Below are 26,407 nucleotides of genomic sequence, written 5' to 3'. Positions count from 1 at the left end.
ACCAGAGGGGCGGGGAGGGGGCCGGTGTGCGTGCGTGCGTAGGTGCGTAGGTGCGCGCTCGCGCGCCCGCCCGCCCGCCCGCTCAAGTGGCCGGGAGGGGGGTCGGTCCGCGCTCCGGGTGGCTTCGCCACGGTCGCTAGTCGCGACTCTGTAGGCGGAAGCGTGGAGACGAGCCTGAGCGTCAGGCTCCCCACACACAACCGCGTGACCCGGGGACTTTCCCCAGGGTGTGCAAAAGCACAAGCACCCCCTCAGTTAGGAGATGGGGGCGGGGAAGGATGCTCCCGCGTGTTCGTGGAAAGAGGGGTGAGGGCGCGGGGCCAGGGAAGCTGAGCCACGGGAGCCTGGGAGGGGAGGCCGGGTGGGCGGGGTGGGGCATGGCGGGGGAAGTGACTCAAGGCCAGAGGCGGACAGGCCCACGGAAGGCAAGGGTGGGGGAGGCGCGGGGAATGGGCGATCCTGAATCGACTGGCCGCGCACGGCTCAGGGCAAGGGTGCCGGCGCCCCCAGAACGCCAGGGACGTACTGTGAGGGAAGGCCTAGCTGCTGAGCCCTTTGGGGCCGGGGTCTGACATCTGGACGGAGTGGGAAAGCAGCATCCTGCCCTTGGGGAGTCGGGAGGAGCCCAGTCCCATCCAGCTGTGCAAACAGGAGGAGGAGGAGGAGGTCCCAAGCCTACCCTTGGGAAAGGGGCGAGAGGGGTGGTCAGGCCGCCGCCGCGCCGGCCCCCGCGGTGCGGGTTGCGCCAGCCTCCTCGGAGCCCGACGCAGAAACTTGTTGCAACAAACAGGCGACCGCGGGTGCCCCTAGCAGCCAGCGGCGGAGTGGGTGGGCGGTCGAGAGGGAGGGGAAGGCTGGCGGACGCCGCAGCGAACTGGTGGGCAGACCCGGAGTCGCCGCGTAAGCGGGGCCGGCTCAGTGCGGTGCGGCAGGCGCGGCTGTGCGGCAGCGGAAGTCCTTTGTTGCAGCACAGTCCCTGGCAGAGCCAGAGCCTCTCCGCGCAGCCCAGCCCGAGCGCCGCGCGCCGCCGCCACTGCAGCTCTCGGCCCTTCTGCCTCCGCCCGCCTTTCCCGTGGCCGATTTGCCTTAAACTCCCTAAAATCTCCGCAGCCCCGGTTCCTGCTGCGGCCGGTGAGTATTTGCCAGTTGTGGGGCTATTTGCGCAACTTTGGCCCGGGCCGGAAGGCGGCGGGCAGCGGGCTTGGCGGAGTGCGGGGCCGGAGCGGCGCCGACCAGTGCGGGGAGCCGGAGCGCGGCGGGCGCGCGGCGAGGACCCGGCCACGGGTGGCTGCTGGGCCGCCTGCTTGATCCCGCCGCCCACCGGCGCGCCTGGTCGGGGACGTGTGGCCTCCCTGGGTCGGAGGCGAAGCCCCCACGGAGACTAGTTCCCAAATTAGTTACCTTCTTTTTCCTTTCTTTCTCTGCCTTTATTTTTTTGAGGGGGGAGGGGAGGTGTAGACGGGAGGCGGGAGGACCCGGTTGATTGACGTGCCCAGAGCCCGCTTCTCTCAACTTACAGCCGCAGCTCCTTGGCGGGTGGGAGGGGAAGTGTCCCGGAGCCCGAGGCCGCAGACTTGGGCGCGCTCCGAGGGAGGAGGCGTAAGAGCCGTGCAAATTCTTGCCACGGTTTTTCCCACTCCCTCCCGGCACACAAGCTTTTTGTTCAGTAAAAAGTGGTAGGTCTCGGGTTTGGGGATTTTCGGTGGAAAGATCTGTTTCTTGGGAAGAGAGTGCTTTCGCTTCCAGTGGTGGGCGCTTGCTAGAAGTTCTGTTAGTGTTCGGTAAATGTGTTGGATGTAGATCAGGAGTTGTTACCAATAAAATATGTAGGTTTGGGTCTGAGCTCAGCCACCCTCCCAGTCTCCCTTCCTACCTAAGCAGCGCGTCTGCGTGATCTGAAAGGTTGACATGACATTTTCCAAATTGGGAGCGTCAGGGAGATGTTGATGAAAGTCCTTGATGTTTTCTGGGGACAGTATGGAATTTGTCTGTGTGTAATAATATTCCTAAATCAAGCTTCAACGTGGTAGGTACACGCAGTTTATTTATTGGCCTAAGTATATTTCCATGCAGTATGTATCACGGCAGGAAAACTATGCCAGGAACAATTTTCCCTTTGACACTCGATCCCAAGAAGTGGTCCCAGGCTTTCTGAGACTTAGAATCAGTCTCTTGAGCTGAAGTTCAAGGCACTCTGGAGCAGATTTGGTGAAGGATGCAGTTCTCATGATAACTCCAAAGCAATCACCACCCGCTCCTTTGAAATTATGAAATTTTGTCATTGCAAATGGATATGATGAGGACACTTGGAATACAAAACGATGAAGCTTGAATGATGGCTGGCCATCAGAACCTCAAAACTCCTTTTGAATCACTTGCTGGATATCTAATAAAGTCTCAATAATAACTGAACGTATTTGGAAGCTAGATGGGGCTTCCTCATCTTAAACAGAGAAAATTGAAGCATAGTGGAGGTGCAGTGCTTTCCCAAAGATTGATAAAATAATGACAGTCTGCAAGTAGAGCTTTCAATCAGCATCTTACATTCATTTTAAAAGCAGATTTCTCCATTACGACCAAATTTTCATGGTATAGAGAAATAACTCACGTTGAGCAATCTTACCTGAAGCCTTTCTATTCTTCCTACCCCAACACGGCCTAAATTGGAGGCAGTGGGGAGCCCTGGTTGCATCATTGTCGGAGAAAAGAGAAACCGTATTTAACCAGGACCTTAGCAGGGCAGAGCACAGTCTCAGCCACTTGCTGTTGACCTTGTGTTTGATTTCGCTTTAACACAGCTAAATTTTTGTACTGTTTCCGCATTCTCCTCTTTTGCCAGGCTCCGGGAAAGGTATAGTCCATGGAGCTTTTTAAGGGTATTTCTGTGTTCCTTGCAGGACAGCCATTCTAATGTGCAAGAGAAAAGAAGTGCCTGCTTTCAGGCCTCTCTTCCATCCAGGAAAAGTGCTAAGCCTTTGCTATTAAGCTTCTGGCCCTAAAGGGGAGGAAACTATTTGGGATAAAAATGCAGAAAATTTTCCATAGATTTTTACTTTTAAGCCACAATCTGTTGTCTTCCAAAAAAGAATTGAGATATATTTGAAAAAAATTGAGATATATTTGCTTGAGAGGTCATTTTGGTGTCTATAGGATTTTTTTTCTCCTGATTTTTTCTTCTTGTGCTGGTATCTCTTACCATAAAATATTGACATTATTCTTATACTCTTATGGGAACCAAATTAAAAGGGATGAGTGTCTCTTTTTTTCTCAGAATGGAAATGCTTTTATATAAAATTCAAGCTCTTTGTAAAAATTCAACCTATACCGAAGTAGATAAAAAACAAAAATGAAAGTCATTTCTCACTCCCACTCCCCAGAGGTAATCTCTGTTAACAGTCAATTTCTTGTTTAAAATGAGAGAAAGCAACATTTGGTCATACTGTGCTGCTGTGTGTGCCTCACCCTGGCTAGGGATGGCCGTGATGATTCATGGGCTCATGTTCTCTATTCACTGCTCAGGTTGGTGAGAATTGTCCAGGTAGAGGAAAGGGAATGTTTTGCATTGGACTTATTTAAAATTCTATGATTAAGTAGCAGACGTGAGAGCTTAAATACAACAGGGCTGCTATTGTAGGTTTGTCCTTACGAAGTACTTACTGTAGCTTGGTGGGCTAGTTCTCACACTTATAATGTTAATGTTGGTGTCAAGCATTTGATGGGTTGATTTATACTTGCCAAACTCATTAAAACAAAACAAAACAAAACCCTCACATTTGTAAAGAGTTTCATAATCTATAGTTGGGAAGGAGTGGGTATACTTGCCATTAAGGCCACTGCCAAGATAATCCCTGTGCTGTTACGGGATGAGAGGTCCCTCTTGATCTATATCCAGAGGTAGCATACCAAACGTCAAGGAAAGGAAATTAGAGGAAAGAAGGGGATTAATGACTGTGGTTTTCAGATGTGGCCTAGAAGGAGACGGTACATATTTAAGATAGATTTCTAAGTATACTTATATTGTGCCATGTATAGTTATCTGTATAAGAAGTCTTAGAGTACAGAATCACTTATTCCTTAGCCTGGTATATTCAAGAAGAGTAAGCTGTGAAGTAATTGATGTTCTGAAAACAAATCCCCAAAATAGTACATAGAAGTTAAATCACAGCATTTGTTATTTGAGAGTGTTGGGAACAAATCATTTGCAAAATAAAATTGGCAAATTAAAGAAAGAATTAAATTGCCAACCAGATTTTCTGTTTGTTGTCTGTGTGAGATGCATGCGATCCTTTTTAGAGATAACTGAAGAGCTCCATCCTCACTTTAAATCTTTTGTATTAGGGGAGGGCTTCCTCTGATGGGCCGTGGGAGTCAGAAGATGGAAGCGGAGATGGGGAGCGCAGGGCATTCTGCCTGCAATATGGGGCTTTATGAGAATGGGGTGACTCTGGGAGGCTTAGAATGTCCAAGGGGACATGTTAGTTAATAGTCATTGCCAGAAAGAGTGTTTTCTGGTTTACAAAAACAGAAACTTAGGGCTCTGAATGAAAAGGGTCAGAGTTTGAGTCCCATCTTACAAGATGAGCGCTTGAGTACCAACCACTGAACCTGTTTCCTCATTCACAAAATGAGGATAATAAGGATACCTACCTCGGGGTTGTTATAAGGATCAGTTGTGTAATGTATGGGAAATCACTTTGTAGATTTTTGACTACTATATAAACTTTGCCATAATTGAAATAATGCAAAAAATTGATAAGCAATATAAAACTTGCTTTCTTCAACACTTATTCATTCAAAAACTGATCAAATATCAACTAAATGTCAGGCAACTGTTAGAGGCCCAGGGGATACAGCAATGACTAAGACAGTGCCATGATCTCAAGCAGCTTACAGCAAAGCAGGGAAACCATATCATTATAATCCCTGCTGTGAGTGTGATGATAGACATAGCATCCCAGTGTGGATGATACATTATTTTTCACCCTATAGTTGTAGGTATAGACTGTTTGGGAAGCACAGAAGAGGCATCTACCTTACCCTGGAATCAGAAAGAATGTCCTGAAGAGAGTGAGCTGGACGTTGAAAAGGCTCTAAGCAAAGGGAATAGCATGTATGAAAGCATGAAGGCTTTTGCTGTGTTAGTTGCTTTGGGATGAGGGGAAATCTTAAATGTTAAATAGATTTAAGACTTAAAAATGGAGTTAAACTTCTTGGCATGAACATACTTTTTATGATACTCTTTTTATTGGTTTCATTGACTTAATTACATAGGGGTGAAATTTTCAGGATTTTGGTTAGAGTTAAAAATGTAGCACTTGGAGCTACACAATTGGAAACAGTACAGTTAAAAAATATTATGTGTGGACTTGCTGAAAGAAGGAAACTGGGTAGTCCCTCCCATCATCTTAGAGCTGCCTCACCAGTTTTCTTTCTTTTTTTTTTTTTTTTTTGCGTTACGAGGGCCTCTCACTGTCGTGGCCTCTCCCATTGCGGAGCACAGGCTCGGGACGCACAGGCTCAGCGGCCATGGCTCACGGGCCCAGCCGCTCCGCGGCATGTGGGATCTTCCCGGACCGGGGCACGAACCCGTGCCCCCTGCGTCAGCAGGCGGACTCTCAACCACTGCGCCACCAGGGAAGCCCCAGTTTTCTTTTTTATATATATATCTTTATTGGAGTATAATTGCTTTATAATGTTGTGTTAGTTTCTGCTATACAACAAAGTGAATCAGCTCTATGTATACATATATCCCCATATCCCCGTGCCTCACCAGTTTTCATGCAGCAACATTTACTGAGTACACACACTGTGTTGCAGAGAATCGAACAAGCCAAAATATTGGCCTTCAAGTTGCTCATAGTCTAGTAGGGAGACCAACATACACATAATTGTGGTAGCTGATTCTTATTTAGCGCTTGCTCCGTGACACACTGTCTTACAGTAACTAAACCCTAGGAAGGATTACAATCCCCATTCTCAGATGAGAGAACTGAGGCACAGATTGGATGCAACCTGCTCAAGTTCACACACCTAATAAGTGACAGAGCCAGAATTTGAACCCAGACAGTCTGGTTAGTCTGTGCTTTAACATCTACTTTATGTTGCTGTTCTGATGATTTAAAAAATAGCATAATAAGTGCAAAATAAGGAGATAATACACAGAGTAATATCAAAACCTAAAACAGTGGGAGAGGGAGGTCTTGCAGAAGGCTTTCTGGAGGAGGTGATAAACTGATTCTTAAAAGATATGTGGCCGGTTCAGACAGAAGAACCAATCAGCATGAGTAAAAATGGAGGTAGGAAATACATGAAGTATATGGGCTCGGAGGATGGGGTGGTGGCCAGCAGTTTTATGCCGCTTGAACAGAAGTTTGAAGCAGGAAGTAGCCACATAGGAGACTAGATGGGGGGGCACGGAGGGCTTTTGTATCCCTTGGGAAGGAGTTTGCTCTTCAGTCTGAGGGTATGTGAAAGGACCCACAGAAGCAGAATAACAGGGTCTGATTTTTGTTCTTTATGAATCATCTGAGGGTGAAGGATGGATTTGAGGGACCAGTTAAGGAGCCTATTGTAATAATTCAGGAGTAATGATAGAGGCCTCAGAGGACAGGGAAGGTAAAGATGGAATCGAGGGGCAAATTTGAGAAATAGTGAGAAAACTGGCAAGACTTAATAGTTAATTATGAGGAAGAAGTCCCAGGTGACTCCCAAGAATCCCGGGTGATTGGTGCATGCTGGAGAAGGGGGAGGAGCAGTTTTAGGTGGGTCCCAGACAAAGTCACAGCGTGAGTATGCTGGAATAGATAGGAGTTCCACAAGATGAACCCTAAGAATACGAATGCCACGTGCAAAAAGGGACTTCCTGGTGAAGCTGCTTTTTGCTGAGAGAAGCCTGCTCTTCACCCCAGTGCCCTCTGGTGGTCAGAAGATGCCATGTTGTCTCTTTAGGATAAACAGATCAACATTTAGACTGCCTGAATTAAATGCTTTTCCTCTTCCACTCCTGGAGGAAGAGAGGAAAATTTCAGGAGCCCCTATGTTCCCTTTGCTTTCTGTGTGGATGAATTCATTTCCCAGACCTAGCAGCTTAACTACAGTAACACCTCAGTTATTCAGAGTTATTTGGTTGACAACGCCAGCTATCCAGTGGCCTGACCTGAAGCGAAAGAGTAAGGCAATTTGTTGCCTGTCAACAATTAAGATAGATTAAACAAAGTGCATGAATTAAAACCTTATCTTATGCATAGAACACTGCCCTAGGTCCTCACAGAAAATTAAACTATTTATGTAGATTCAGTTTCAATGAGTTTTTGTCTAATTTCATAACTCATAACATTGAAATGGTGGGCAGCAGGAGATCAGCACACCTTTTACAAGTGACAGCTGTTGGCCTGACAAGTAGGGAGACAGAAAAATACCATCCAACAAACTACAGTCTCCAAGAGCATAACAGCCTCGGGCCATTTTGTGCAGGTGCAAACAACCCTTGCAAATTTGAACAGCTCCTATTTTTCAGGAAGACATAATTGATGCAGAGAAGCAAGCAGACAGCTAGGTGTTGCTATATATGGGGGCAGCTGTTAGAATAGAAGGAAGAGCCCTAGACCAGGATTGAGGAGACCAAGGTCCCATCCTGTCAGCCACGAAAACAAGACATGACTTTGAGTACGTGACTTAACCTCTCAGGGCCTCCATTTGTTTTCTTATCTATGACGTAGCGGGTTGAACTTGATCATCACTTGGTAAAATTCTGTGAACTTTGTTCACAATGATGACATTAATGTTTAAGAAAAATCCTATTCCTCTTGGATTGAAAAGACAAACATTTGTCATCTCTAGTTTATACAAGAGTTCTGTTTAGAAGTATGATTATCTCTATTTAATACATGAGGAAAGCAGGCTTAGAGAGGTGAAGAAAATTCATAGCTGAATAAGTAGGAGAGCTGGTATTCAAATCTATCGGTGTCTGCTCCCTGGGCTCTTTTTTAACACTTTCATTTAACAAGCATGCATTAAGTGCCAACTACATGGGCAGTGTGCTAGGCACGGGGAACACAAAGGCCATTTAGCCTCGTCCCCATCCTGGAGAGTTGAGTGTAGTAGGCATTGCTGTACAGTCCCTCTGTTAGTCCTAAAGATGCAAGTACTACTACAGCACCGTTAGGACGAATGAACACACAGCTCCATTTGGGTTTTTAAAGATCCAAATGGGTGTGAGCACAGAATGGAGCCACCATTTATAGCTTTGTTTCTATGGGAATATGTGTTTCAAGTTCCAAATAACTAACTTAAAAATAAAGTTTTGGAACATAACCCAGTTACAATTTCAGAACTTCCTGTACTAAGGACTGAATTTGCAGTCTAATAATCAGCCAGGATGCTTGTTCTAAAAAGTGAATAAGATTTTCTAAACTTGATCATGTCTGTCCAATTTCAATGCCTGGAATTAAAACCTTTTATCTTTGGGAGCCTGTACAGCCAGTTCTTACTGGAAATCTCAAGGAGAAAACCTAAAGAATTAAGTTTAAATTTAGAGATTGGAACACTGTATACCCTAGAAAATGGAATTCTAGGAAAGAATTTTGCCAAGGTGACCTTATTTTTATAGGTGGCAAAGTCGTTAAGGCTATGATCTCACGCTCAAGAGTCATATTGCTTGTGTTCTAATCTCACCCAGTCCTCTGTGGCCTTAGGAAGGTTATATAACATTGTGTTCTGTTTTCTTATCTGGAAATGGGTCTTAAAACAGTACGTACTTTGTAGAGTTTGTTATGAGGATTAAATGATAACATGATACACATATTTACATGCATACATACACGTTTTATATATAATACACTATATATATACATATATATGTGTATATATATGTATATATATCTTACTATTGATGCGCCAGGCTCTAATCTAAGCAGATATCACACACACACACACACACCTGCTTAGACTAGGTCCTGGCACATTGGTACTAAGGCCAGTAAAACAAATTTACCTTCCCTCCCATTACATTTCCAAGCTTTTGTTTATGCTGCTGTGTACCCTCCCCAATTTTTTACGTACACACCAATACAGATACCTGAAATGCCTTCCCCACACCACTTTCTCTTTTTCTTTCTTCTACTCATTCATCAAGACTTCACTCAAATCCTTCCTAAAGCCCACTACTGTTCTAGTACAATTCATGCCTTTTCTAAATGCATACTGAACTTTATTCAATATAATTCAGTACTTAATTTTTCTCAAATCGTTTCTTGGTATAAAATGTAATCCCTCATATGTAATTAGCTCTACTGTATACCATCCTTCTCCACCTCAATGCTTTATGCCATGTTGGGAACATTGTAGGTGTTCAATACATTCTGATACTCTGATTTATAAACAGGGGAGAATCCTTTCACTACCTTTCAAGCTTCTTAAGAAGCTAGTCTATAGCCCACAGGTTAAATCCATATATATATATACATTCAGTCATATAAGACATAGAAATAGGTACGAGGAAATGAATGTAGGTACTTAAATGTCCCTTGAGACCTGGAGGTAATTGTTAGTAGTTCAGAGATTGGGACGCTGAACTGTAGACTCACTGAGGCTATGCAAATAGTTCTCGGGAATGTCCTTGATAATGCAAGTCTGGGACGCAGAGGGTGGTTGTTTACCTTATGGAAGGAGTCACTCAAAAATTCCTTTAAGTTGCTTCTTCATTCACTTTATATGCTTATTTATAGACCCTTAAATTATCATTTCACTAAGGCTAAGGCAAAAGAAACGTCCAGCAAAACTTTTTTTCCATTTAAGAGACTTAGCAAAGAAGGAAAAGTATTTCTGAAACCTTACTGTGTCAGTGAGAAATTTACTGAAACAGCTTACAGAGTATAATTTAGGGAACATGTCTACTGAGTGAGACTAGATGTGCATATACAGGTATAACCACATTACAGATAGAGTTCAGAGGGCGTAGTTTCTTGTGCAAGGGCCTTAACAAACGCTATGGTAAGGACTCATGCCCAGTCCTTGCTGACTGTTCTTTACATATGGGGGTACACTGCATGATACCAAGGAGCATGTAGTAACCACAGTTCAGTGGTTAGTACCCAGCTGGGTGGGCAGGAATCCTAGTACCTATAATACTTTACCACAGTTAACCCTTGATACATTGTTTAACAGCACATCTTTGTCCTTCTATGAAATAAGCATGTTGGACTAGATTCGATCTCTAAGCTCTAAAAGCCTATGAATATCTAAATTACTGAATATTCTTAATGTGTTTGGTAGCTGTTTTTGAATTTGAGATGAGCTGGTTAAACTTTTTCAAACAAAAATTTTTTAAATTCAGTGTAAACTTTTTTGCATCACCTACCTCCTTATTCCTCTGGAGAACTGCATCCACACTGGGTATCCTAGCCTTAGGAGAACCCCTGGCTTTGGATCACGTTTGAAGTTTCTGCTCTCAACCCCAGCCCTTGAAGAACTTCTAGCTGTACAAACTTGTTCTACCAGTGATGTAGCTAGTAACACAAACAAAAGCAATCACACAATGCCATTATAAAAACAAGAATTGAAATATAAGCAATTATTAAAAACAGGTAACAAGCTTTACTATAACAAAGTTCACTAAGTATTTTGGGTAGCATTATTAAGGATATTTTAAAAATTGAAGAGAGCAAACCTCTTTTGGAATTTGAATGAAATTATTATTTAATTAATAAAAGTGAGTGAAATATAAACATTTTAATGCAAAAATTATTCTCAAGACATAACAAGCTAAAAGTCTCACAGGAATTTAGGTCCTTCACCCATGATTCCACCTCCCGCCTTTTTGTTTATTTGTTTTTGTTTTGCTGTTATTAAGCCTTCTTAAAACTTTTCTGAATGAGGTGTAACAAGAACAGAGTTGTTGGTACAATGTGTGAATGATTGCTATTAAAAGTTACTCTCCCTAAAATCCACTTTACTCAGAACTTGGGCATTTGCATAATAACATTGGAGAAACTACAGTTTTAGGTCAGCCTAGGAGCTGTAGTGTTAGCATTAATTTTTGACAAAAAGGTACTTGTTCAGCTTCCAGCCATATGAGGCGAAGATAGAAATACAGAGGGATGTGGAGGCAGTGGGATTCATACTCGGGTGTGTCTGACCCGGAGCCCTGTTCTCTCCACCACAGCACAGTGCCTTCACGTACAGAGTAGGCACTCTGCTGAGTACACGTTCAATGAAGTCACTCGTCTAGAACAAGTTAAAATTCCCCTCAGTGAGGTATCCTTGAGATTATAGAATACCTATGCTATTGCTGATTCTCAGTACTTTATACAGTGCCTGGTACACTAAAATACTCAACAAATGTTTGTTGAATTAATAAATGTGTGTTAAAATGCTGTTGATGCTCTTATATGCTTTAGTGTCTTGTTTATGTTAATACAGAATGTATGTTCACTAATCTAATTGAATTATGACTATAGCTACAGATGTGTCTATCATATCGGTCTTCTATGTAGCTGCATTAATTTTGGTTGCTGACCATAAAACTGCTTTTCCTTTAGATTAGAAGGGTCCTTGGAACTTTTAAGCTCTTCTTGTCATTATTTCAACCACAGGGCATTTAAAACCTGAAAGTTTTAACAGATAAACTATTGGCTTTCATACTGCTGGACTCTTATATGGAAGGAAACCGTAAGATTATCTCGTCAAACTTACCTCCTACGCTTAAGGAAGCGTCACCACTGTCACAATTGCCAGTGTTACTTCCATTAATTATCATGTGCCAGTTTACACATTGCTCCTGTGAACCTTAATGTCTGATATGCTTTTTGAGGTATTATTATTTAACATCTTTATTGGAGTATAATTGCTTTACAATGGTGTGTTAGTTTCTGCTGTATAACAAAGTGAATCAGCTATACATATACACATATCCCCATATCCCCTCCCTCTTGTGTCTCCCTCTCACCCTCCCTATCCCACCCCTGTAGGTGGTCACAAAGCACCGAGCTGATCACCGTACAGCTGTGCTATGCGGCTGCTTCCCACTAGCTCTCTTACATTTGGTGGTGTATATATGTCCATGCCACTTTTTTGAGGTATTATTATCCCCACTTTGACAGTTCAGGAAACTTGGAGTCAATGAGGACAAACAAGTTACCTAAGGTGGCAAAGCTAGGTTGGAACTCAGGCCTGTCTGATCCAAAGCCTGTGCGCTTTTCACTGTACCATACTGTCCGCAACAATATTTCATCCCTGCTTCTACACGGGGCACTCATTATCCTCTAGATGAGTTCGTTTCATTTTTGAACAACTCTTATTACTAGGGAAAAAAAATTGAGATAATATCTATCCCTCTACCTCTTTTTTCATTAAAGGTCTCTCTGAATCCTGTAAAATGTCTATAGACCTAGAAATCTCATCCTGCATAAAATGGGCTTGGGGTCAGTATTTTTCTGTGTGTGTGTGTGTGTGTGTGTGTGTGTGTGTGTGTGTGTGTGTGTTTTAACCCTTTGAATAAGGTTTTGTTGTTTGGATTTGTTTTATGTAATTGTAATCGTTACATAATTTCATAGCCTGTGTTTATTTACTTGACTTTCCATCCTGAAAACTTTTCTTATTTTCTTCTACAGCCTTCATTCATAAATATAATTTTCATAAAGGCCACATGATGGTGAATTTTAAGAAGTAGATTTACCTTGGTTTACTTACAACTACCTTATTGTGAGGCATTACAAGTTATAAATAACACATTGATAAAGATCTGCGCATACATTGCATTTTGTATATGGGTACATACTGAGCATGACTCTTCAATTCTAGTACAGATATCTGAGTTACACAAGGTTGAAATATTGTACCTTCTTGAAATACTTGATTTGGCTTACAGAAAAGGCCTAGAGGTTGCAAGTTTAGGAAGGCAGCAGGTCTCATTAAAAGCCACCTTCATTTCACCAGGTGCCCATGCCTACTGTGTTACCCTGTCTTCAGGCAGGAAGAAGGAGGCAGAGTGGCCTTAGGTAGTCGGGGAAAGGGGTATGTCATCCACATGTGATCTGGAACAAACAGTTTATAAAAAACAAGTGGAAGTTAGTAAAGTTAGATAATCTTTTAATTTCTACTGTAGGGAAGGAAGGGTTTGTGGACTGAAGAGTGAACGTTTTATTTCTCTGAACAGCTTGTTAAATGTTCTTCTTATGCTCAGTCAAATTGTGTAAGAACTTGTTTTTGAGTAGATGATAGATTCTGAAGTATTATGTGTACAGATTAAAAATTAAGGCTAAAATTTGATCTTATTTTCGCTTTGTAATGTAATAGGACTTACAGTGCTTTTAATATTCTCCTCTCCTCTCTTTATTCATTGTCAGCTCCATACATTAAAAATATTTATATGTTGATAAGTGAAGAAAACTGGTTGCAGAAAGGTGTATACAGTACAATACCATTTAGGTAAAAAACAAAAACAACAACAAAAGCAAAACTATGTGCCTGGCACGTAGTAGGTACTCAATAGCTGTTGACTCTGTAGGTATAGCATAAACATTTGAAGATATACAATTGGAGAGGTTACCTCTGGAAAGAGGTGTGCAACCTAAGGTGTGTTTTTATTCTATGTACTTTTATGTTTCAGTTTTTTTCAGTGAACGTGTGTTACTTTTGTATTCTTTTTTTAATGATTGAAAAGTGAAGAAAAATTTACAATCTAAGGATAGATATCTCCTTCCCAAATAGATCCACTGTCCTTTATACTGTAAAGTGCAAGCCAAGCAATATAAGACAGATACTCTGACTCTATAGAATTATTGCCTCTCCAGTAATCAAGAAAAGAGAGGAGCATTGATCAAACCTATTTGCTTGGTGCCATTTCCATGTAATCTAATAAGCTTTTGTAAATAGAATTTTTCTAAGGAAATTTTCAACCATGCAAAAATAGAACTATATCTGCCTCCCAGCGTCAATAGTTCTCAACACATGGCCTGTTTTGTATCATCTATAGCCCCCACACCCACCCCACTGGATTATTTGCAAGCATATTTTAGATATTTCATCAATAAATACAGCAGTCTGTGTATCTAAAAGATAAGGATGCTTTTAACACAACCAGAATACCCATATCACCCTTAAGGATGAGCAATCATTCCTTTATATCTATCATCTAAGAAGTTTTTAATACTCTGAGACTGAATTACTAACTTTCAGTTTAAATTGCTATTTTATTTAACTTTCATTGTTTGTATCCTTCAAGTACTTTTAAACTAGTGTCTTTTTTCCTTTCAAATTTCGTATACATTTTTTCCCTAAAGGCGTAATGAAACCAAAACTGTATGGTTTTTGCTTTTGATACCTTTGCTTGTATTTCTTAAAATAAAAACGAGATGCTTGAATAAATGGCTGGGTATCTTCACCTTCAAGTTTTAAAAATGATTCAGGTATATGTTATTGCTCTTTACTACATTAGACTGGAAAGCTAGCCATACCTTGATTGTAATAGTAAATTCACACAAGTCACAGGTCATGATCAAAATTATTCTTTTTTTTAAGTGCTTTTCTGATATCCTGTCTGACTTTAATATTTTTGTTTTACATAGGTCTCTAATTAATAGAAGATGGCAAAGCCCAGCCACAGCAGCTACGTCCTTCAGCAGCTAAACAACCAAAGGGAATGGGGTTTCCTCTGTGACTGTTGTATTGCAATTGATGACATTTACTTTCAAGCACACAAAGCAGTTCTAGCTGCCTGTAGCTCCTATTTTAGAATGTTTTTCATGAATCATCAGCATAGTACTGCACAGCTGAATCTCAGCAACATGAAAATTAGTGCCGAGTGTTTTGATCTTATTTTGCAGTTTATGTATTTAGGAAAAATTATGACAGCTCCTTCCAGTTTTGAGCAGTTTAAAGTGGCAATGAACTACCTACAGCTGTACAATGTTCCTGACTGTTTAGAAGACATACAGGATGCAGATTGTTCTAGTTCAAAATGTTCATCTTCTGCTTCTAGCAACCAGAACAGCAAAATGATATTTGGGGTAAGAATGTATGAAGACACTGTGGCTAGAAATGGCAGTGAAGCCAATAGATGGTGTGCAGAGCCAAGTTCAACAGTAAATACACCACATAATAGAGAGCCTGATGAAGAGTCTTTGCAATTAGGTAATTTTCCTGAACCATTATTTGATGTATGTAAGAAGAGTTCTGTGTCCAAATTATCTACTCCAAAAGAACGTGTCTCACGACGCTTTGGACGGAGTTTTACCTGTGATAGTTGTGGATTTGGCTTTAGCTGTGAGAAGTTACTAGATGAGCATGTGCTAACCTGTACTAACAGACATTCATACCAAAATACAAGATCCTATCACAGAATAGTGGATATTAGAGATGGAAAAGACAGTAATATCAAAGCTGAATTTGTTGAAAAGGATTCTTCTAAAACATTTTCTGCACAGACGGACAAATACAGAGGAGACACAAGCCAGGCTGCTGATGACTCAACTTCAACCACTGGAAGCAGAAAAAGTAGCACAGTGGAGTCTGAACTAGCCAGTGAAGAAAAAAGCAGAGCTGCTGAGAGGAAAAGAATCATTATCAAGATGGAACCAGAGGATATCCCTACAGATGAACTGAAAGACTTTAACATTATTAAAGTGACTGATAAAGACTGTAATGAGTCCACTGACAATGATGAATTAGAAGATGAACCTGAAGAGCCATTTTATAGATACTATGTTGAAGAAGATGTCAGTATTAAAAAAAGTGGGAGGAAAGCTCTGAAACCTCGGATGTCAATAAACACTGATGAAAGAGGTGGTTTAGAAAATATGAGGCCCCCTAACAACAGCAGTCCAGTACAAGAGGATACTGAAAACGCATCCTGTGAGTTGTGTGGGCTCACAATAACTGAGGAGGACCTGTCATCTCATTACTTAGCCAAACACATCGAAAATATCTGTGCATGTGGCAAATGTGGACAAATACTTGTGAAGGGTAGACAGCTTCAGGAACATGCCCAGAGATGTGGAGAGCCCCAAGACCTGACAATGAACGGGTTAGGAAGTACTGAGGAGAAGATGGACATGGAAGAGAATCCTGACGAACAGTCTGAAATCAGGGATATGTTTGTTGAAATGTTGGATGATTTTAGGGACAATCATTTCCAGATAAACAATATCCAAAAAAAGCAGTTATTTAAACATTCTGCCTGTCCTTTTCGATGTCCTAATTGTGGCCAGCGTTTTGAAACTGAAAATCTAGTGGTTGAACATATGTCTAGCTGCCTAGACCAAGACATGTTCAAGAGTGCCATCATGGAAGAGAATGAAAGGGATCACAGACGAAAGCATTTTTGTAATCTGTGTGGGAAAGGATTTTATCAGCGGTGTCACTTAAGAGAACACTATACTGTTCACACCAAGGAAAAGCAGTTTGTTTGTCAGACATGTGGAAAGCAGTTTTTAAGGGAACGTCAGTTGCGACTCCACAATGATATGCACAAAGGCATGGCCAGGTATGTCTGTTCCATTTGTGATCAAGGCAACTTCAGAAAACATGACCATGTACGGCATATGATTTCTCATTTATCTGCTGGTGAGACTATATGCCAGGTCTGCTTTCAGATATTCCCAAATAATGAACAGTTGGAACAGCACATGGATGTTCACCTGTATACATGTGGAATATGTGGAGCAAAGTTTAATTTGAGGAAAGATATGAGATCACATTATAATGCCAAGCATTTGAAAAGAACATAAGTGATTTTCTACTGTATAATGTTTAGCTGATAGGAGACAAAACACCAAAGCAAAGGATATGAGCTATTTAGAAAATGAATTTATAAGATGAATTGTTGAAAAAAATTTTAAGGCCCTTTACCTTTAATATTTTTTGTTTAGGATCTTAAGTATCTACATTTTAGGTGTTATTAAATGTTTATCATTTTTGTTATTTTTAATAGAATTCTTTGTTTTTAGTTTGTTTTAGCTATGATTAAAATTACTTTTAAATGTAGACTACAAGTGGTTGTTACCCCTTCAGTGACTATTAAAGTTTAGTTTTTTTATCAATAAGGTGATGACTTCACTATTTTTATGTGTTTTTTTTTTTCTAAAGTTACCCTGTGAAATTTTAAACCCAACATCATTGGCCGTTCCTGTTTAAATTTTTTTAAAAAATTGTTTGTTTTAAATAATTAGTTATTTGAAACTATCCCATTCACTGTAGCTTTTTTTTTTTGGAAGTTGAACAGTGATTTAGCCACTGTTTATTCCCTGTCTTATCAATGAAATTCGTATTCTTAAATTGACAACTTAATAGGCAGGTTAGGTGCACTGAATCTAACCTTGAAGGTTGACATGGGCTCAAACTTGGCCTAAAAAGATTAATGAACCTAAGGAAATTCCTATAAATGAATATTTCCTATAATTGATAAAATATTATCATTTAATAATCACATTTAAAACTTATATTAAGTGTAAAACCCAATGACTTTACCCCACTTGAGAAATTAGTGGGGACAAGTCATTTTGTTTTGTGATATTAAATTTAACTATGATAGTTAATTAAAAAGGCATATCTTGTATTCATTTAAAATAATTTAAAATATTCTGATTTCTAAAGTGTGTTAGTTTATGAATTATTTTTGTTTATAAATAGACTTTAATAGCTTTCTAGGAATATGACATCTAAAGGAAAATGATTTTTCACCTTTAAAATGACATACTTTTGGAACTTTGAGATTTGAGAAAGCTGCCATGTATATTGACAAATCTAATAAAATAAAGAAATCAATTACAAATCTGGTTGTTCTATCAAAGTAGAGTGTGCAAAAATCATGTCTTGTGTTTTATACTAAGATTTGGAGAGAATGTGTTATGGCAAATTGCAGTTTATCAACATGCTTTATTTTTTTTTCTGTAAAGGACTAAAATTTGAGAACCGTAAAATAATCACAGAACATATAAGTGGAAATAGTTTATCATTTTTAAGATAAAGTAGTATTACTGTTAGTTGTTGCTGACACAGGGTCTACACGAATTACATGTGAATTAAAATACTGGCAAAACTGGCCCACCAATCAACATATCTGTTGAATAGAATGCCTTTTAATGTGAATTACTTGCATTATAATGCCCTTCTCATAATGAAAGGGATTTTAAATAACTCCTATATTTGCATTATAATGCCCTTCTCATAATGAAAGGGATTTTAAATAACTCCTGTATTTAAAAGTATAATTTTGTGATTATGAACAGTAATTAAACGGTATTGTTCTTTTTGTTTACATCACATTTTTAAGATATGCAAGTCATATTTTTGTATACAATTTGCATAAAAGAACAAGTTGCCAAGAGAATTGAGAGACATATTGACTAGCATAGGTTTAGTTGAAAGAGTGTGAGCTCAGAGATTTGTGGGGAAATGTTGAGGTGTTAAGAATTGAAACAGTACAGGAGCCATGCAGTATTAGAACAAGTAGAGATGGGGGAAATACACAAAAAGATAAATGAGAAATCAGGAATTTTTTAAAAGCCATATTGTAGAAAAAGCAAGAAAATTGATTCATCTTAGTCTTGGATACAATAGTTTATCAAGTAATTAGATCTGAAATACAACTTTAAATGAAATATGGTATATATATTACTGATAGGAACCTAATAAGAGTTCTGTAACTAACCCAGAGACCATCAGAGAGTAAAGAGAGAATATCGACTCAAAACAAATTTCCAAACTATATACCATCTTAGCGGACATCATTTTCTTTGGGACCGCTTTTTTCCATGACCCTCTTCAAAACCTCTATTGCAATGGCTTTCCCACCATTAAAGAACAGGGGTCTTTCTAAATACTACCACTCTGTAAAAAGGATTGTTTAATCCATTAGGAAAGGGGGTTTAGTTTTAGACACATACTAACAGCCAAGAATTAGCAAGCAAATATATAAACATTAAACATAATCTCTAATTTTACATAACTGAGGTGTTTATAGTTTCAGAAAGCCATACCTCACGATGTGTTTTCTCCCAGTTTCATGTTACAGGACACACACACCTTTTGTTTTGTTTTGCAACTAGCTACAGCAGCACAAGCTTCTTTGAGTATAATGTACAATTTTCCTTATTAAGGCAAAGAGTTCATTTAAAGACTACTTGCCTTTTAAAACTAGGGGGAATTAAAACTATCCAACACCTCTCTCCAGCCCTGTTTCCTCTCACTTCTGTCCTCTCTCTCCCGCGGTGGAGCTACAGAGCTGTACCTACTTACTATTGCTTCTTGCCCTCCAGTGCTGTGAAGGCAATGAATCAAGGTTGTGGAAGTTGCCTCCTCCTCCTGCCTTTATAATTTGTGTGATTAGCCTCCAAATCTGAAAATGAAGGGGAAATCTAGATAGATGTATGTGGAATCTTGTTTCTCTTTTTGTCTCACATACAGTCTTGCTTAAAGGGCCTTTTCTACTCCAACAGAAATCCTGGAGGAATGGAGTCAGTGCTTAACAAGCTCGGCACCAATTACAGTGCAGCTCAGATGTTTATAACTTTTTAGTAAACAAGACTAAGAATCTGAGAGATTAATAAAGCACAACTAAAGCAGTAGTGGATTACAACTCAGAAATTTGTCTTAATCTCTCCCATATTTTTAAAGTAAAAATATTCAGAGAAATGACTCACGTGAGTAAAATGGTACATGGCTAATTTTTAATGCATGAAGTTTGAGTATGAACAAAAATTAGAAAAAAGAACATAAGGATTCCAGGGGCTAGATATAAAAATTAAAGAATTAAAATAAGGACAGGGCTTCCCTGGTGGCGCAGTGGTTGAGAGTCCGCCTGCCGATGCAGGGGACACGGGTTCGTGCCCCGGTCCGGGAAGATCCCACATGCCATGGAGCGGCTGGGCCCGTGAGCCATGGCCGCTGAGCCTGCGCGTCCGGAGCCTGTGCTCCGCAACGGGAGAGGCCACAACAGTGAGAGGCCCGTGTACCGCAAAAAAATAAAATAAGGACAGAGCTTTCTAGAGTAGTCAGCACCAATTAAAAGGAAAAATAATAGACTAAGTAAAAATCGTACTTAAGTACTGTAGTTGAGAACAAAAATATCAACAAGGTATAAAAATTGAATAAAAAAATAAACATTTGAAGTTTTCTAGGTGAGGTGAGTAGAATGGAAGTTATTTGATAGGTTCAAACAATTTGACTAAACTAATTCAATTAGAGCTACAGAATGCCTAATGAAACAAATTTTATGAACATGCCAAGGATATGCATAAATATGTGAGATAATATACCAAAGTTTATATTCTAAAACAAGTGGGAAGAGAGGCTCATGGTGGTTGGCAACTTTCTCATTGATTAAACAATACCTGTTCCTCTATATCACTAGTTAAGGAACTTCTGTATTTAATAGATCTCTGGAAAATTCCCCAAAGAACTAGTCTAACAGTTAAGTTAAACATAAAACTTGTCATTGTTGTTAACAAAACACTAAATTAGTACCAACCAGAAGAGAAAACCTGAGTGTGTATGTGCACGCATAGTTGAGAATAAAGCAATTTGGTATATTAATTCTAAATGGGTTTTATGAGTTACACATTTCTTTTTTTTGCCATTAATCTACTTTGATCAGTTCCTCACCACCACCACCTCCTTTGTAACATATGCTTCTCAGCGATACAAGCCTGTGCTCTAAAGGCACCCTAGCATTGATAATGCCTAAGATCCCAGGGTACCAAAAGGCACTGTGGGAACATATCCTTGTGGAATGTCTCCCATCTCCTGATACCTGAGGTGCAGTAAATGGGGTGACAGGGTGAATGCCAGGGAACTGAAGCAAGTAGAGTTAGAGTTGGTGTTAAGAACTTGAAGCTGTGGCCCGGATTTGGAAACCTATGAACCATCCATCCCAGGGCTCTCAGTAATCCCATCATCCATTTCATTAGCACTCTTTGTACTCTGCTAAACGCTTTACAGATTAATTTTAATTAATCCTCACAGCCTTATGAGGTAAGTATTCTAATTTTCCAGATGGGAGACTGAGGTTCAGAGACACTGAGTATTTTTCCTAAGATCACACAGAAACTAAATACTAGAGCTGGAATTTGAAACTAGGCCTATTTGATTCTACATTCCTACTTAACCACTAAGCTACATATTCCACCTAACAAAAAGTACAAAGAAGTTCCTTTTCAGCTCAGTATCACATGTGACAAAGCTTCTATGAGACTCTGTGCTCCTTGTTCATCATCTGTCATCTACTGCGCTTAGTAAGATAGCTGGTAATAGTGGGTACCTAATGAACATGTTGAATAATGTGAAAATACACCAGTCAGAAACAAAACATTTGTATTTGAGCGGATCATTCAGAATGATCTTTAGAAATAATTACTAAATACTCTTATGTTTTAATTTTCCTTTATTTAAACTTAAAACATTAAGTGGTATATCAGCCATTTTTCTGGGCCCATGATAGGTGCTCAACTAAAAACTAATTTGAGTTCAACTTCTATATTTCTACCTCTGTGACTTTTTGCCCCTCTGTTTTCCCTATTCCCGATCTTTATGTTTTAATCTCTCCCACCAGGCACCATTTCCTTTTATCAGTTATGAGACTGATAAGTAGACTAACTCAAATCATTTGAAAATCTTCCCGCAAAAAATCAGGACCCCAGAGTAATCAGTTTTCCTCTTTTTGCCTTAACAGATGATGTGGATAAGAAATTTTTCATTTGTTTGGCTAAAAAACAAAACAAAATCTTAATTACCATATTGTAATTGATTAAAGTTTATAGAGCAATCTAAGTTTGTCTAAAAATAAAAGTTGGTTATTCTAGCCATTTATAATTCAATTTACCAAAAATACCTATGTATTTCTAGTGTAAACTTAACAATGTTACTTGTAAAAGAAATGAAATTTCAGGAAACAACAGTTGAATATCCACCCTAACCTAGCAGCAAACCTTTAAGCAATGAATAGCCTAATGGTTTAAGTGAAACAACGCCCCTCCCAATCTAATCTGATTTTAATTTCATGCATCTATTGCCTGATTTCTAAAACATATACAATAGGTTTTACTATTACTATGTTAAGTCTACTACTTTAATGATCTCTCTACCAACTGCCAAATGTTATTTTTTTTGAAGTGAAAATAGAAGAATAAATGGTGAAGATTCCATAGATAATATTTATATAATCACTTAGGTGGCCCACTTTCATTGCCTTCTATCAAACTCAAGGACCTATTCCTTGGTAACATATGGGCAGAGTCTCATAATAAGACCAGGTGAAATTTAGCCACTTATAAATTTATATGCGGGTAAGAGGCAAAAGTGCAAGGGTTTAGAATGTTTGTGTCTATAAATATTGGTAAATATAAATATTAACTAAATGACAATAGCGGCTTATAAATTCATGCTAATTTTGAACCAATTTAATACCACTTACATGCATGTGCTTAGTTGACTTTAGCATTAAGAAGTTAAATCCATATAAGTTGCTCTCTTACTATTTTTAGGAGAACCAAATCATTGAGGTCCATTATTAGTGGCAGAATTGTTCATCCTTTCTATCAGAATCCAACACAGATCACTAGTGGGCAGGAAGCCATTTATAATTTTACTCATCATCTTACTCATTTGCTGATAAAAAGGATGGTGTGAAGATTACAATTCAGTGTTTGGCTCTGAATTAAATGTATCAGTGTACTAATCACCACTGTAATAAGTAAAGATTACAGGAAACTCTAGGGCCAAAGGATGACACAAATGTAAAATACATGATTTCATGAGTCAGGAATATTAATAATTTTATCTGAGAAAATTTGCATAACTCTGTACTTACCTATTTGAGAAAGGAATAGTTAGGTAGACAGCTTATGAAATCCCAGTTAAGCTTTATTTTAAAAGTTACTATGTTGTTTTTATTCTACTTCAACCAGTTGCTTATACCAATCAGAATCAGCAGAACTCATTTTTAGATGACAGAAATATAAACATCCAGATTATGAAAGTCATCGTTTCTTTCAAATGCTTATGTGTTCCCTGATGTGGAGAAAAATGTTTAAGAGACAATTTCCTTTTTACAAAATTAGGGCAAATCATTGCTGTGAAAAATATAATTCTACCCAGAATCACTGGGGCAGCTTAGGAATTTGAAGGAAAGTTCTTCCTCGTGTATGTGTGTGTGTGTGTGTGTACTTTATTTTCATTTGCAGAGTGTAAAACACTTTACATTGAAAAAGAACAATGTTAGCTTGATGGCTGAAGGCACTCAGTAAAAAGAATACGAACTTGTTAGATCTATGTTTCATTCAGAGATTTGCTATTAACAAGTTCATTGTAAAATTATTTTAGTTGAAAGAAAACACTTCTTTTTTTTTTTTAAGTAAACAATTTTTAACTGCTTCCTTCCTCCCTACTTTCCTCCACCTGGCTGCCCTCCTATCTTTCTGTTACATCTTTATGAGCCCTACCTGTTCTAGCTCACGTAAGAAAAAAAAAAAAAAGGTGCCCCAATAGCTGAAAAATTATATTGGTAAAAAGAACACCTTATATTTAAAGGGTACAGTGAGTTACATTGGGGAATAAATTAAATAGATCTAAGTTCTAGGATCTGTGCTTTTGCTCCCATTCTTTATTCTAGTAACAGTGTGCTGGCCTGGTGCCAAAAGTCATGAAATTCTGACCTAAGAATTATGTTGTATCTTGTAGAGCAGTCAACTTGTAATATTATTTTTCTTGAGTTTTGTCTTTTTCTGTGTGGCAGTGGTCAAATAGGGCCTTCTAAACCTCTGGAGAAGTGAGATCTGAATTTGGAGAGGACATGGGCAAGAATCAATCTTCAACAGATAATCTTTAAGTCCAGACCCAGGAATATCAGATCTGAAGTGACAGCATCTTTTCTGTCTTCTGACAAACCTCATCAACCCCAAAAGTTCCAGTTGCAAGGATCCAAGAAAACTCAGTAAAGATTACTTTGGGATCACTTTGTTGTGACAAAATCGATTCATGGTGACTCTCCTGTTATTTGTGAAAAATCAGCTAAAGAAAAGTAACTAGAATATTCATACAACATCAGTGGTTAAAGCTACACTAAAATAAAACTCTATATACTAATTTTCTTCAAGAATCCCTCCTAAAAGAAAAGGGTTTGCTAGGCTACTATAAATACATTATAAAGTGAGGTAATCACATATCTGTGTAAACGCATATAACTCTAAACTTAAATGGAATTACAGTTTACATATCATGAAATGTAGTTTCAAAAATTTCACCCCAAAATCTGTAGCTTAGAGTATAAATAAAAAGATGTGGGGACCTCCCTGGCGGTCCAGTGGTTGGACATTACTCTCCAATGCAGGGGGGTGCAGGTTCGATCCCTGGTTGGGGAGCTAGTATCCCACATGCCTCGCGGCCCAAAACCCAAGACATAAAAATGGAAGCAATATTGTTACAAAATTCAATAAAGACTTCCAAAAACAATGGCCCACATCAAAAATAATCTTAAAAAAAAAAGATGGGCTTCCCTGGTGGCACAGTGGTTGAGAGTCCGCCTGCCGTTGCAGGGGACACGGGTTCGTGCCCCGGTCCGGGAAGATCACACATGCCGCGGAGCGGCTGCGCCCGTGAGCCATGGCCGCTGAGCCTGCGCGTCCAGAGCCTGTTGCTCTTCAACGGGAGAGGCCACAACAGTGAGAGGCCCGCGTACGGCAAAAAAAAAAAAAAGATGTGGGTACAGAGAAAAAATCATGTAAGACCAATATTTTACCAAGAAAAGATAATCTAGTTATTGCTTACTGTAATGTAACATTTGCCTTTCTTCTTTTTTCACTGTATATACCAGTCACAAACTTGATTATTAATATTAACGAGGCTCCCTTTTAAGTCTGTTACTTGAAGGAAAAACAGAAGTGGTATTATTTCAACAGTGGTATATTTTCACAAATCACAGACAACCAAGAAGAATATATCTTAAGACACATTATTTTCTTCTCAACTTAGCAATGTAACCTAAAAAGGCAGAATAAGCTTCTGTTAAACATTTTTCTTAGTATTGATATAAAATACCATGCTTCTCAGCTTTAAAATTTCAAGATAAAATTCAACTAAGTATTGAATGAAACAATGGTTAACATGTTTAAAAAACCTTTCATGGGAAAATGAAATGTTTGATGATATTTTAACCTGAAGATAGATAGATACACATTTCTCAACCATATGAATCTTATAGCCATATTATTTCCATATTGTGAGTATATTTGTAGTTTTGGTTAACTGCACACCCAACTCAATATCATCATCAATATTATTATTATTGTTTCTTCTGCAATATCAAGATGTTATATATTTTCAGAAATGTTTATTTTGTTTTTATGCCTATGTTTCAAATGTTATAATAAGGAGTTACACAAAGAGATCTATCTTAGAGTATATATAATAGCAGATGAAGAATTTAAGTCAATTAACATCTCTAGCTATAAAGTAGGAATAACACGACTATTCATTCTAATAATTAGACTAACAAAAAATCAGAAAGAGTTAATTAGAATGTGATAATGGGTACAGGGGTGAAAAGGGAGATGAGAAATCCACTAAAGACTTCAAATTCATATGAATTCACCTGCTTTAAGAGAAATATAACAAATAAGCTTAAAGTGTTAGAGTCTAAAACAAAAACAAAAACTATAGCTAGTCATCTAGAAACATGAAGAAGCATATAGAACTGCAGACTTCTAACAAATAAATAGGAAACAGTAAAGATGAATACTATCAATTATTAAAGGTGCCAGATCAATATAGTAGAAACTCAACAGTTACTTTTTGATTTACTGGTGGAATTAGATTTACAAAAGAAATATGGCTTAAATTCTGACTGTACTAAACTACAAATGTAATGAATTACAGTAATTATAAGTGATATAAATGCATTCCATAATGTGATTATTTTCTGTATATTAGTATAAAATGGAGTTACTGGGTTACATAGAGAATTTTTGTTACATTTTTTAATCCATTGCTTTACCTAATAAAATTTCCTCCTCTATGTCCAGAAGTTAAAATGTCTGTATATTACTTTTATTTATACTGTACTTTTCCAACCTGGCTCTTTTAAAAAAATTATTTGATTGAAAAGTTATCAATCCTTTTCATTCTATAATACCAAAATAATAAAGTATTTGATATAGCTAATTATGGTATTTCTGAGCAGCTTATGAAGTGCACAAAGATTAACTAAAATTCTTATTTCCAAATCCTGGTTTCTTTCAATATAGAATGACTAGAAAAGTACTATCTCAGAGCAAACACAAACGGCAACAAATTAGGTTTCCTCATAATATAAAAATAGATAATTATTTATAAAAATCCACTGACATAGTATTTAGTTCTTTTAGAGGGTTAATCCATTTCTCAAAATAATTTATTCAGAGAAATAACTTCCTTACCGATA

At 38.7% G+C, this 26,407-nt stretch overlaps 1 protein-coding gene across 5 annotated transcripts; it reads left to right on the top strand.

Moving 5' to 3' along the window:
- Window positions 1-99: 99 nt before the first annotated feature.
- Window positions 100-26,002, top strand: ZBTB1 (zinc finger and BTB domain containing 1). 5 transcript variants are annotated; one of them, XM_067733606.1, is made up of 3 exons: window positions 413-1,131; window positions 14,565-16,480; window positions 23,726-26,002. In XM_067733606.1, the coding sequence occupies exons 2-3, from the start codon at window positions 14,583-14,585 to the stop codon at window positions 23,760-23,762; spliced, it is 1,935 nt and encodes a 644-aa protein (XP_067589707.1). In that variant the 5' UTR covers window positions 413-1,131; window positions 14,565-14,582; the 3' UTR covers window positions 23,763-26,002. The 5 variants fall into 5 exon arrangements, with proteins under 5 accessions (XP_067589679.1, XP_067589707.1, XP_067589675.1 ...); XM_067733578.1 differs by lacking the exons at window positions 413-1,131; window positions 23,726-26,002 and adding an exon at window positions 100-306 and having other exon boundaries at window positions 14,565-17,767; XM_067733574.1 differs by lacking the exon at window positions 23,726-26,002 and having other exon boundaries at window positions 414-1,131; window positions 14,565-17,767.
- The last annotated feature ends 405 nt before the right edge of the window (window positions 26,003-26,407 follow it).

Source organism: Pseudorca crassidens, chromosome 1 (genome assembly GCF_039906515.1).
Source record: "Pseudorca crassidens isolate mPseCra1 chromosome 1, mPseCra1.hap1, whole genome shotgun sequence".
Lineage (NCBI taxonomy): Eukaryota > Metazoa > Chordata > Mammalia > Artiodactyla > Delphinidae > Pseudorca > Pseudorca crassidens.
The sequence above is the reverse complement of the archived record's forward strand: the minus strand, read 5'-3'. Positions and strand labels throughout refer to the sequence as shown.